The sequence below is a fragment of the Chiloscyllium punctatum genome, chromosome 2, assembly GCF_047496795.1.
Source record: "Chiloscyllium punctatum isolate Juve2018m chromosome 2, sChiPun1.3, whole genome shotgun sequence".
NCBI classification, from domain to species: Eukaryota; Metazoa; Chordata; class Chondrichthyes; order Orectolobiformes; family Hemiscylliidae; genus Chiloscyllium; species Chiloscyllium punctatum.
In genome coordinates this window covers 71,929,266-71,943,661 of record NC_092740.1, presented here as the reverse complement: position 1 = coordinate 71,943,661, position 14,396 = coordinate 71,929,266, and the positions used below count along the sequence as shown (strand labels likewise).

The 14,396-nt window shown below is 40.9% G+C and overlaps 1 protein-coding gene across 7 annotated transcripts in view; it reads right to left on the bottom strand.

The window, feature by feature from the left end:
• Positions 1–14,396, bottom strand: part of mcc (MCC regulator of WNT signaling pathway) — a 180,499-nt gene that overhangs the window by 37,665 nt on the left and 128,438 nt on the right. For all 7 annotated transcript variants that reach the window (XM_072583876.1, XM_072583840.1, XM_072583859.1 and 4 more), the window contains one exon: positions 3,759–3,993. In XM_072583876.1, coding sequence (XP_072439977.1) covers positions 3,759–3,993 — 235 coding nt within the window. The remainder of the gene's footprint in view (positions 1–3,758; positions 3,994–14,396) is intronic.

The window sequence follows — 14,396 nt, the reverse complement described above, 5'->3', positions numbered from 1 at the left end:
AGGGCACGAAGACAGAGCTGGCTAGTGAATTGGAAAATTAGGCTACAGGATACGTCAGTAGAGGTGTGATATTTAAGAACACCCAGAAAAGGTACAGTCCAGTGAAATCAAAAGACAGACTGCAATGGAAAGGCATGATATCCTCAGCTAAGGAAGTTAAAGATAATATCAAACTAAAAGAGAAACCATGCTATTCCACAATGAGGGACAAATTAGAAGACTGGACAAAATCAAAAGAACAAAGTATGACAAAAGGAGGGAAATGCTCATCCAAAGATGTCCAGGTTAGGTGAATTGGCCATGCTAAATTGCCCATAGCATTCAGGGATGTGCAATTAGGGGTAAATGTAGGGGAATGGGTCTGGCCAGAATACTCTTCAGAGGGTTGGTGTGAACTTGTTGGGCTGAATGGCCTGTTTCCACACTGTAGGGATTCTGTGATTCTATGAGAGAAAGCTAGAAATTTAAAAAAAGTAAGAGTGTTAATTACTATTTTTAAAAAAATGAATCTTGTCAGCTGAATTGTGTGTCTAGGGAATTAATGATATTAAAAAATAAGGAAATGGCAGATGAATTGAAGACATTTTACATGTTAGCACTGCTGCCTCACAGCGCCAAAGACCCAGGTTCAATTCCCACCTCAAGCAACTGTCTGTGTGGAGTTTGCACGTTCTCCCAGTGTCTGCGTGGGTTTTCTCCGGGCGCTCCGGTTTCCTCCCACAGTCCAAAACTGTGCAGGTTAGGTGAATTGGCCATGCTAAATTGCCCATAGTGTTAGCTGAAGGGGTAAATGTAGGGGCATGGGTCTGGGTGGGTTGCTCTTCAGAGGGTCGGTGTGGACTTGTTAGGCCGAAGGGTCTGTTCCCACATTGTAAGTAATCTAATCTAATCAATGTGTCTTCAATGTGAAGAATACAAACAACATCTCAGAAATAACTCAATCAAGTAGTGAAAGAGAGGGAGGAACATAATTATATTCAACAGGGAAAAAGTTTTAATTTAAAAAAAGTTAGAGTTAAAATCTGACAAGTCCCAGATCTGAAAGAAAAACAGAAATTGCTAAAGCAGCTCAGCAGGTCTTGCAGCATCTGTGGAGAGAAAGCAAAGTCAATGTTTCGAGTCTAGTGAACTTTCTTCTGAATTTCTGTTTTTGTTTCCGATCTTCAGCATCCATAATTCTTTGTTTTATTTCAGACCCCAGATCTGTTGGACAACATTTTAGGGTTTTAAAAGAAGTGACTGATGGGATAGAAGATGGCATTAGTTTTGAACTTCCAAAATTCCCTAGATTCTGGAAATGACCCATCAGATTGAAAAACAGTGCTATTCATCTGTGAAAAATGCAGAGAAAGTAGGAAAGAACAGGCCAGTTTGTTTAATCTCTGCAATAGGGAAAATGCTGACATTTATTAAAGACGATATAGCAGGGCACTTACAAAATCTCATTGCAATCAGGCAATTAACATCATTTTACGAAAGAGAAATGATGTTTAAATAAGGCTTTTGCGGAAAAAGGGGAACTGGTGAATGTACTTACTTCTACTTAAAATGCTTGACAAGTGCCACATCAAGGTAATTCCTCAAAATAAATTTTCTGGGTGTAGACAGTAACATAACAGTAGGGATAAATGATTGGTTGGCTAACTGAAAAAAGGGTATTCATAAATGGATAATTTTTAGGTTGGAAGGATGTGACAAGAGGAGTGCCACAGGGATCAGTGCTGAGGCTTCAACTACGTATGATTTACATTAATGATTTGGATCAAAGAAACAAGTGCGTGGTTGCTAAATTTGCTGATGACACAAGATAGATGGGAAAGTAAGTTGTAAAGGGGACATAAAGAGTCTGCAGAAAAATATGGACAGTTTAAGTGAGTGGGGAAAAGCGTGAATGATGAAGTATAATGTTGAAAAATGTGAACTTGTCCACTTTGGCAAAAAGAATAGAAAATCAGCACATTAGTTAAAATACCGTTGAACACGGAGGTAGAGGAATCTGCGGGCTTGTGCACAGGAATCACAAATTTAGCATTCACATACAGCAAGTGATTATGCAAGCCAATGGAATACTCTTATGTATTGCAATGAAAACTAAATAAAACTTAGATATTTTTACTAATTATACGCGGCATTGATGAAACTACATCCAGAGTACTGCATTCAGTTATCGTCTCTTCATCTTCGAGAGGACATGAATGAATCATCAGTTTAGAGAAGGCTCACTGAACGGATATGGGGGAAGGGGAGGTATCTGACAAGGATAAGTTGGACAGGCTGGGAATGGGTCATGATCTTAAAGAAACATTTATGATCTTAAGGAGGAGTTTATAGGGTGAATCCTGAAAGGCTGTTTGCCCCTTGTGACAGAGACTAGAACTAGAGGACTATTTCAAAATAAGTTGCCTTCCATTTAAGATGCTGAAAATGTGTTGCTGGAAAAGCACAGCAGGTCAGGCAGCATCCAAGGAACAGGAGAATCGACGTTTCGGGCATCAGCCCTTCTTCAGGAATGATTCCTGAAGAAGGGCTGATGCCCGAAACGTCGATTCTCCTGTTCCTTGGATGCTGCCTGACCTGCTGCGCTTTTCCAGCAACACATTTTCAGCTCTGATCTCCAGCATCTGCAGTCCTCACTTTTTCCATTTAAGATGGGCAGAATTTCTTCGAGAGTCACAGGTCTTCAGAATTCTCTTTCCCAGAGAATAGGAGAGATGGAGTCATTTAATTTTTTTTAAAGGCAGAAGTAGACAGATTCTTGAATAACAAGTAAATCAAAAAGGTTATTGGGCTAGGTAGGAATGTGGAATCGAGTCCATAATCAGATCAATCAACTTATTGAATCGTAGGACAGATTTCGGGGCTGAATAGACTATTCCTGCTCAGAACTTACATATTCATACTTAAAATGCTTTGAAGGATTTTGTTAAAATCACACAACACTAGGTTATAGTCCAACAGGTTTATTTGGAAGTACAAGCTATCAAAGCGCTGATGAAGGAGCAGCGCCCTGAAAGCTTGGATTTCCAAATAACCCTGTTGGACCATAGCCTGGTGTTGAGAGATTTTTATCTTGGTCCACCCAGTCCAACACCAGCACCTCCACATCATTGAAGGATTTTAAAGAAATGCAATATTGTCTTCCAGATTTTATAATCATTTTGTTTTACTGTTGCCTTTTCAGCCTCCAAACTGAATGATCCAATCATACCTAGAATAATTTCATCTATTCCAATTTACAATAAACTTTTTAAAGAGGCTATTAAATCCGTCAATTGCTTGTGATTGTAGGCAGCGTGTCTGATTGTCTTAAATAGAAGCCAGATAGTTTAAACAATCTACTTGCAAACATCAACCTACCAGTTTGCTTACACTGAGCATTTAAAAAAAATATATGTTGCAATTTATTCTGCATAACAAAAATGTATCCCGCAACTACTTCTCATTAAAATCAGCAAAATGCTCTTCTATTTTAAAAACTTAAAAGGGTATTAGAGAAAAAAACAGATTGAAATAATTACGATACAAGTACAAAAACTGCCCTCAGACCTCCAGACATGGTTGTAACTTTAAACTTTACAACAAAAGTTGTTGGATAAGCATACGGTGTAATATGTTATATTCAGCATTTTCTGTTCTTGCTTTATAATATTAGCTTATTGAGTTATGTCTAGACAAATGCTTTTAAATGCAGTAAATATTTCAGTACATTTTATAAAATAAGCTGTTGCAATATGAAAAGTAAGAGATTCTTCACTCACCTTCATAGCCATGAGCTCCTGCATTAGAACTGCATTCTCCAAATCAAGTCGTTGACTATCGCCCCGAGGTTTAACATCATAACTAAGTGGATCAATATGAATACTTTCTAGCTCTAGCATAGTTAACTTGACAGCTGCTCTGTCATTCTTAAGCTGCTGAACGTAATCCTTAAGCCTCTGTTCATCTTCCTTTGTAAACTCTGTATCACAGCTACTAGCAGTTGAACTTGTAGTGCTGAAAGAACAACAATCAGAAAATGTTTTGTTAGGGTATTAAGTAAAAATAAATTCACACATTAGTTTGGACTACCAAATTCTAACAATTCCTAATATTAAGTTAAACACATCACTACAGAGAAACGTCACTCCTATTATCAAAGTGCATACTTTATCCGATAAATTGTAGTTGCAGATTTGTAATCTTTGTATTTTCCCCATTTCTAGTAGCATTTGTTGCCCTTCAAAGACTGTCATTGTAGAAACTGAAATCTAATACAAAGATTGTAGGAAGCTTGGTGATTTTCTGATTTATGTACACTTAGTTGCCAAACATGCAAAGTGCTACAAACCATAAAACTTAGAACAGCTTTCGAAGCTTGCTGCCCTCAATTCCATTACAAACTGTGTTCAAGAGCTCTTCTAGATTTCATTCCCAATCTACCACATAACCTTGGACAGACAGGAAGCATGAATGCTATACAATGGTAGTTCACTGCTACTGTTCCTCAGTTACATAGGAAGAGTGATCCAAACAAAACACTCCTAGAAGTAGTGGACAGATCACAACAACACCTTGATCAGGACTACAAAATGAATATGCAATCAATGTTAGAGGATTAGAAATTATATTCATAATAGTAAGTTGTCACAACTGTGGATAATGATACCAAAGAACTAATTCTTTAAAACTCATTTTCCAGCTGATCTGGGTTCTCCTGAATTTTGCTATTATTGCTGGATTAATTGCACAGATTCTGTTATGAAAAATTAAAATATAACTTTAATTATTGCCAGATTGCTGCATTATAGAGCACATAAATAAACATAAAAACTGTGCCGAGGAACAAAAGAATTTGTGACAAAAATTAAGCAAAACATTGAGCTAGTTGTGTATATTTAAGTCAGCTCGTTGTATTTGCAGAGCAATATATTAACATGAAAATGCCAGCCTTATCCACAGTTTTTAATTTAAGTTCTTGATTGAAGGCTGAGTGATTCACATATTCAATTACACACCTATAAATTACATAAAAATGACAAACAGGTAAAGTAGTAAGTATGCATAGGGAGGAATGATGCTATTATGCCATGGTAAAATGCCAACACAGCCCGTTCAAGGTCAGCAATATTCATCCACTGTGATCCTCAAAGTACATTTAAGTAGCCTTCAGTTGTCAATCTCTCCTCCTCTTGAAGTTGGTAGAAATGCTAATCATTGGAACATAAATCTATATTTCCTTTGATTTGAACAGAACAGGGCTGAAATGAGAAAAGGTGTGTTACGGATAAAATTTAACAATCAGTATATTATTAGTTGGCTAGGACAATAAAATCAAACAAAATTAACCACAATACTAAGGAAAGCAGACGGATAAAAGAAAATCAAATCACTGAAAAATTATTCTTAAAAATCATTTTCACTAATGGCAAGACCAGGATTTAGTGCCCATTCCTCAGTTATCTCAAGAAGGTAAACTGTAGTAACGTGTGTCACAATGGTCCCACAGCACTGTCATGTTGGGAGTTCCATTGTTTTGAACCAGTGAAGGAATGCACTTACTGCCCTTTTCCTAAGTAGTAGAGGTTGCATGTTTGAGAAATACTGCCAAAGAATGTAAAAAGTTGCTGAGGCACATTTTGTAGATGTCCCAGCATCAAATGTCAGTGGACGTGGGGGTGGGTATTTAAACTAAAGATGTTAATAAAATTCCTTCATTTTGGAAAAAGTAAACTTCTTGAGTCTTGTTACAGCTGCACCCTTCCAAGTAATTGAGAGTACTCCATCACATGTCTACCTTTTGCTAATTGATTGGTGATTCAAGAGATATTCATCACTGAAAACATAGCTTTTGATCAGCTGCGACAAACAGATGGTTGGTTCAGTTAAGTTTCTGATCAATGATGATAGCAAAAATATTACCAATGTCAAGGGGAGTAAGTTAGACTCATTCAAGTTGGAGATGGCCATTATCAAGTATGCTTATTGAGTGAAGCCCAAACCTGGTTGTTGTCCAGGTCTTGTTTCATGCTCTACGTCATTCAGGAAGAAATTGTGCATGGAGTTGAACACTGCAATCACTTGCAACCAGCACCACTTCTGACTTAATGTCCGAGGGAGAGCTCATTGAAGGAGGAAGTGAAGAAAATACAGGCTTGACCACTAGCCCAAAAAACACATGATTAAATAACTGGTCATCAAAAGTCACATTCATCTTTCTTGGGTTAAACCATTGGGAATTGAGTTATGATCCCAGCTGATAGTGATACTGGACAAATCAGATCCCAGAATGAAAGGTGACTTAACAGAACATTCAACATTTTGAAGCTGGCAAAAGATTAAGTCATAACATAAGAGCCTATGCATTGATAGTAGTATATTGGCATGGGTGGAGAAGTGGCTAATGGATAGGAAATAGTGAGTGAAGATAATGGGTTCTTTTTCAGATTGGTGACCTGTAACCAGTGAGGTTTCACAGAGATCAGTACTCCGACCACAACTAGTTATAATATATTATGAATAACTTGGAGGAAGGAAATAAATATTCTGTAGTCAAATTTACAGACCACACAAAAATAGGTGGAAACGCAGGTTGTGAGAATGATACAACAGTTTATAAAGAGATAGTGATAGATTACATGTGTAAAAAGTTGGCAAATGGAATAGAATGTAGGAAAATGTGAAGTTGTGCATTTTGAAAGGGAGAACAATACAGAATTATTTAAATGGAGAAAACTGCAGAAAGCTGAAACACAGAGGGACCTGGGGGCCCATGTGCACAAAACACAAAGCTTGCACACAAGTACGGCCATTAATCAGGAAGCCTAATGGAATGCTGCCCATATTTCAATGGAGGGGAGTGTCAGGACCTGGTACAACTGCACCAGGTCCTGACGAGACCTCACCTGGAATACTAAGAGCAGTTTTGCCCCCCTTATTTAAGGAATTATATTGTTTCATGGCAGGCAGTTCACAGAAGGTTCATTAGGATTACCTCTCGTATGGAGGGATTGGCTTAAGAGCTGCTTGATTTGCAAAGTGAACTGTAAGTACATGAAAATATGGCCTCTTACATCACAGTGTGATGTTTCCTTACATGCTTAGGTAGGAGGAGGTATTCTTACCATAGTTACAATATTGTAATATTTTTGCAAGAAACAGCTTCTGCTGTATACATTGCCATGACTTACAACATGTCAAGGGCCCATATAGGGGGAATGAATGATCCTCCATTTGGGAAACTTCCATGTAATAATGTAAAATGGTCTATGATAAACCTCACTTCTGTTGGCAGGACTGTTCAGGAATTACATCACTGTTAAGCTGCTCTGTTTCTGATATTTCTCATATCAGTTCATTCACCTGTCTAGAAGGGATAAGGCAATGACAGGTGCTAACGGCGCTGTCGCAATCATACAAAGAAAACACAGAAGCGTTTAAGACATACAAAGGTATCAAGTCTAGGAACAACAGCAACTCCCACAGAGCCTCCACAAACATTCAGTCACTCAACTACTGGTCAGTAGCACCAATGTATATCCTCAACAAGATGGATAGCAAAAATTTGCCAAAGATCCTTGGATAGCACATTTCAAAACCATGACTACCTACATCTAGATGGACAATGTCAACAGACACATGGGAATGCCACCACTGCCGTATATTGCCATTCCTTCGCTGGGTTAAAATCCTGAAATTCCCTCCATAGCAGCACTGCTTGTACTTACAGCGCATGGGTTGCAGCGTTGAGGTAACAACTCACCACCACCTTCACGAGAGCAACTAGGAATAGACAATAAATACTGGCCCAGCCAGTGACGCCCATGTTCTACAACTGAATTTAAAAGAGGCAGAGCAGAAGATCCCCTCAGAATATAGAGGTGGAGAATAGGAAAGCAGCAGCAGCGCCTAGCCAGTGTAACTGCTATCCTCCTTGGGATGTATAAAGAGGCTGTTTAGCTTTGACAAAGTAGTTACATAATCTGGTCCTACAAGCTAAAATGATAGTTGATCAGACATGATCATTTAAAGTGGGCATGTATTTACACATTAGAGTACATACCTGTGAAGTCCCAACGATATAACCTCAGAGGATTTATTTTCTAGCCTTCCCAGTATGCATATGTGTAATGTCAGGGTCCACAGCTCTGTTAGAGGGAGCCTTATCTGTAGTGGAGCCTGTTAGCCTTGAAGATTTTGGGGAGGATTCTGGGGCATTTATGGCTAGACATGTTGAGTGTGGCCTGCCCAGATGCAGGTTCACCCTCCTTGGCTGAAACTTAGACTGTGTTAGGGATCACAAATAGGGTGGAGGCAGAAGGACCAAACATCTTTGGAAAGTCCAAAAAGCGGACTAATGGATACTTCATCTGGATGACTGCTGGCATAACGCCTCTAAAAAGAAAGGAGGCTTGGAGAGAGGTGGAGATCCCTCATAGGTTCAGCAGCAAGGCTACAGGGGCAAGTGTCAATGGCTAAAGTGATGCATACAGGTCTGCACGCATCTCCAGCAACTACTGAGTGCTCCGTTGGACCTGGCTTTCCAAGATGGGTGCCAATCTGTCCATGAAGACAACTAGACAGAGATGCCGGTGACAGCACTGCACTGATGTTGGAGGAGTTTTCCAAACTTTGATCTAGTTCAAGTGATTGGCACAAACATGCCTGCTATACCCAAATAGACAAAAACCACCATAATCACTTAAACGGGAATCGATTTTCACCCTCAAGACCTTGCACCTTCGTAAGACCACCCATAGGCATAGCCTCTGATTTTGCAAAAAGGCGCCAAAGGCACCAAATGCGCAGATACACTGTATCATGTGAGGCACCAAAACTGCTGGATTTGACAAAAACAAAATTCGGACATCTTCTGCGTAAATGAAATCTTATGTAATTTTGATCCCACTTCTGGAGATGGTAATATTAGGATCTCTATGAATGGCCTCCGCCAATGGTTCAATCATCAATGTAAAAAGCAATTGCCGGCTGCCCCTAAAAATGTTAAAATTAATTGAACCCAATTGGTGATGACCGCAGCAAGAGGGTCACGAGAGAACCTTTACCCATCTTATTAAGAGTTCACCCAAGCCAAACCCCTCCAGAGTATAAAAAAGGTACGGTCACTCAACTTTCTCAAATGCCTTCTCTGCATCTACAGAAATCACCAATCCCTATATAGACTGTCATTGAGACACTTGAATCACATTAAGCAGCCTCCTAACATGATTGGAGGATCTGCGGCCCTTCCTGAAGCCCGTCTGGCCCTCTTTAACAACAGAAGATCATACAGTCTCCACCCTTAACACAAGAGTCTTAGAGAGGATTTTAGATACCACATTTAAGAGTGAAATGGGCCTGTTAGAAGCATGGTCCTCTAGCATCTTCCCTGTTTTAAGAATAAGCAAAATATTGGCCATTCTCAGAGATGGCAGGAACCAATCATGGCTGTATGAGTCATTAAACATATTGAGCATTGGGCCTGGTAGTATGTTCACAAATTCCTTACAGAATTCTCTGGGAAGTTAGTAAGGACTGGGCGCCTTTTCATTCTGAAGCGGCTTCATTGCTTCCTGCACCTCTTGCTCTGATAAGGGGGCATTGAAAAAGGACTTTTGTTCGGAGAGCTCCAGATCCTTAAAAATAAGATTCCATTTTGGCCCAACCCTCCCCTCAACCCTCAGATTGGTATAGTTTAGAGTAAAATCTCTGGAACGTCACATTATTCTTTTTGGAGTCGCACGTTAGGTTCCCAGATCCTTCCCTAATTGCCATAATGGCTTGAGGGGCACTTCTTTTCCAGGTGAGATATGCTAAGTATTTGCCTGGCCTGTCACCATGGTCATACACCCTTTGCTTCGCAAAAGCAAGCTCCTCCTTTGCTATCTGCGTGCGCACGGAATTCAATGCAGACCACAGCACCGTAACCCTGAGGGCATGTCAAAGTAAGCCTTCTTGGCTGCCTTCAACCATGCTTCAAGGAGATGTTGCTGCTTGCCCTTCTGTCGCTTCCTGCTGGCAGAGTAGGAAATAATTAACCCCCTGACATCGGCTTTGGCAGTTTCCCAAAGGACGGATGGGCTACTCACCGCGCCTGTGTTAATGTCTAGGAATGCCCGAAATTCCCTAGAGAAATACTCTATAAACTTATTATCCTTGAGGATAAAGGGTGGCATTCACCACTACCTCAAACCCACTGTAACATCCTTAATCTTAACCAACAGGTACACTGGAGCATGATCGGAGATAGTAATATCACCAATCGTACAAGATGCCACCAAGTCCAGGGTTGTCGTGGGGGGGCAGAAAAAAAAAATTCAATTCTGATGTGACATCTGTGCAGATTGGAAAAAAAACCGTTAAACCCTTGCCTGTAGGGTGGAGATGCCTCCAGACATCCACCAACACTACCTCCACACACACAGATCCACTAATTGTTTAGTTTGTACAGAGGGTATTGAGGGTCCTTTGGGTAACCTGTCTACTATGGGATCCATGAGGCAGTTAAAATCTTCCCCTATAATGATATTCCGGGACTCAAGATTGATCAGTTTAGAAAACGCATCCACCAAAAATTTGAGGGAATAAGTTGGAGGGCAATAAATATTTAAAACACCATATTCTTCCCCATTTATCAGGGCTTTGAGAATTACAAACCTCCCGTTACACACTCTAGTAACTTAAATGGGAGATTCCTTCTAACCAAGAGAGCCACTCCCCTACTTCTAGATTTAAAAGATGAAAACTAAACCCAATCAAAGCCATTCTGCTGTAGATTCAAATATTCCCTATCATCCAAGTGTGTCTCTTGTAACAAAGCAATATCCACCTTCTCCTTTCTTAAGACTCAAAAGTACCTTCTTCCTCTTAATTGGTGAGTGACTCCCCTTGATATTCCAGGGGCACCATTTAACCAAGACATTAGCCATAACCTTCTGCAGTAACATTTAAATTGCAGAGGAACTCCAACCACAAATCGCTGAGCCTGTGTCACGTAATCCAAACATAAAACTACATAAACTAAAACCACTATATTTAACAAACCTACAAAGCTATCAAAGATTATATACAACAAAAGCCAAAAAAAAACAAACCAACATATAAAGCGCCAACAGCGCTGAATAGGGAACTCAACCTCTGCCCTAAGGGAGCAACTACCCACTCCAAACTGCCCATAAGTAGGCATCTAACCATCCCAACCATTTTCTCTCCTCCTAGCTAGAGCCACACCGCAAACACAAGCGGAAAAGAAAGTAAACACACCATGGAATAGCAATATGAATACAGAATGTTTTTTTAAAGAAAAAAAAGGGGTGAATACCCACCCATCCTTTGGTATAACTTAGAAATTGAAAGGACACATCTTAACCGCCGGCAAACATAGTTTAAACCAAATTACCACCAATAAAAAAAGGAAAAGAAAGCTTCAACCGGACTTCCTCTGTCTTTTTTAAAAAAAAAGTCATACTCAAACAACGCTATTATTTGTCCATACCAAATTGATCAGATTAGGTTAATTTGTCCACAAAAGTCTCTTGCTTTCTCCAACGTGTCAAAAGAGATGTACGGATCCATCTAAGGTGAACCGAAGCAGCGCCGGATACCTGAGAGTACTGAATCCCAAACTCCCTCAGTCTTCCCTTGACATTGTCGTAGGATTTTCTTTTCTGGATCACCGCCGCTGAGAAGTCCTGGAAGAACATGATCTTAGAACCTTCGTAAATTAGGGCCTTTGAATGCTTCCCCTGGATCCTGGAAGCTTTCACTACTCTCTCCTTGTCCCTATAGTGATAATACTGCACCAGGAGAGGACGAGGCGTTGACCCAAACCTGATCTCCATGCAGTGACCCGGTGAGCCCTCTCTATCTTCAAACTTCTCATGCCAGCCTCCAAATTAAGGGATTATGGCAACCAGTCCTCAATAAATTCCACTGCCGCACACCTTTCTTATCCTCAGGCAGACTGATGATCCGAATGTTTTTTTCTCCTACACCTGTTCAAGAATTATCCACTTGGTCACACAAACTAGGAACCTGCGTCTCCAAGGCTCGGATCCTATCCTTGGAGGAACTGGCATCGACTTCCACCACCGTGACTTTGTTTCCAACCTCATCCATCCTCTTTTCCAGGATTCCCAGCTGCTGTTCATGCTTCTGCAGCATGAGAGAGATCGGGGCCAGCTTCCCCTCCATCTGCTTACCCAACATCTTGCAAGATTTTGCAAGCTCCCTTACCAGGGCCTGGTAGATAGTAGAGTCCAAGGATCCGGCAGGCTGAGCTGCGGGCCCAGCCTTGGACACTCTTCCTCCCTTCTTCGGCCATCCCGGATGGTGAAAACAGAGAAGTTGCTGTCTGACAGTTTCCTGGGGACTCCATGACCTTTCCAGAGTCCCAGGATATTGCAATGGTCCGGGACAGGCAGGTTGGAAGTTCAAGTTCAACCCACTTGTGCTGCAGTGCAGAGCTCTGCAACGTGATCCTCCTAGATCACGTCATTCGATCACAGCTGATATGCACTTCACCACCATTTTCCTGCTTTGTCTCCATATTCCTTCAACCCATTGCCAACTAAAAATCTGTCTAACTCTTCTTTAAATTTACTCACTGACCCAGCATCCACTGATGCACAACCCTCTAGGAGAAGTAGTTTCTCCTCAACTTTGTTTTAAATTTGCTACCTTTTATCCTAAGACTATGACCTCTCAGCCTAGAATGCCCAAGAGAGGAAGCATCTGCTCCACATCTATTTTGTTCACACCTTGTATCAATCTTGATTATCTTAAATTGATCTCCCCTCATTCTACTAAATTCCAGACAGTATCGGCCTGAAAAATAAGAAAAAGTTAGGGTCTAGACTATCTTCTGAATATATTTTGAGGGGGCTTGGTCTGATCCATAAGAGATGGCATAGGGAATACTTGCCATTATTAGTCAAGGCACTGAACAGAGGAGCAAGGTGGTTATGGTGGAGCTGTGTGTGATGTTAGTTTGGCCACAGCTGGACTACTGTATGCAGTTCTGGGTTTAACACTATAGGAAGGTTGTGAGTGTACTGGAGATGGCACAGCAGAGATTCGCCCAGGTGTTGCCTGAGCTGGATTGATTCAGCTTTGAAAATAGACTAGATAGCCTAAAGCTTTTTCCCTTAGAGCAGAGAAGGTTGAGGGGATATTTGATTGAGGTGGATAAAGTTCTGGGGGGCACAACCAGGATAGATGGAAAGAAATGTTTTTCCCTTAGGAGAAGGGTCAATAACTGGGGGCACATGTTTAAGAAGTAAGGGATTTGAAGAAAACCTTTTTCATCCTGCAGAGTTCTGGGTATCTCAAACTCTCCCTCTGAAAGGGTGAAAAGACGGGAACTCACAAAGACATTTAAGAACTATTTAATGAGCACTTGAAATATTTGAGGACTGACAAAGACACAATGAGCTGAAGGACTTCTTTCCATGCTGTATAACTTTATGACTCCATGACAAGTCTTGATCCTCTCCAGCATGTTTGAGGCTAAGTCCTCACGGATGAGGACACAAATGTCAGCCCACCCGCCACCTATCTTTAACCTGTCATGAGACATTTTCTCCCGCAATGAGACAAAGAGAGACTAAGTGAGATGGAAGTGGCTGGAAAAACTATTAATAGCAGACCAGGAAAGATTAAGAGATGCCCCAAGTGAGTGAATAGGAAATGCAGAGGGCATTAAGGTTTATACATTTGGGAGGAGAAGATAGTTAAGAACCACAGAATGAAGACGCTACATGTAATAGTGAGAGAGTCAGGTAGACCATTAGCCTGGGTGGTGGTAGTGGTGGGGGAGGCGGCACACATAACTGCAGAGTTAGAGTGAGTGAGATGTAGCAGATAGTATTACCATTGCTGAGCAGAGGCTGGATGATGATTCTTCTCACTATGGATGATACACCAATCTAGGGTGGCAATGTGATTTAACCTTGGCACTGTCTGGTGCCCCATGCCCTTTGGATGGTCTGAAGGAAAAAATATGGCTTTTTTAAATCTGCATTTGGTGGGTTGGGGGGTGGTGGGGGGAGGAGGGAGGAGGGAGGAGGGAGTTGATCAAGAACAGACAGCATGGTTTTGTTAAGGGAGGTTCCACATGGCCAATTTGGTTAAATGTTTTGAAAAGGTGACCAAGTATTAAGACGAGGGCAATACATTTGGTGTACTTTATTTGGACTTCAGCAAGGCTTTTAATAGGTTCCACATGGGAGACATAGCAAGGGTAAGAGCACATGAGATCCAAAATTACTGGTAGGAAACAGAGGGTAATGGATGAGGGGCTCATTTCCAACCAGATGTCTGTGTCCAATGGGACTCCACAGGGTCAATGTTGGGGCTCTTGCTGTTTGCGGCTTACATAAGTGATTTAGATTTGAATGCAGAAGGGCTGATCAGTAAGTTTG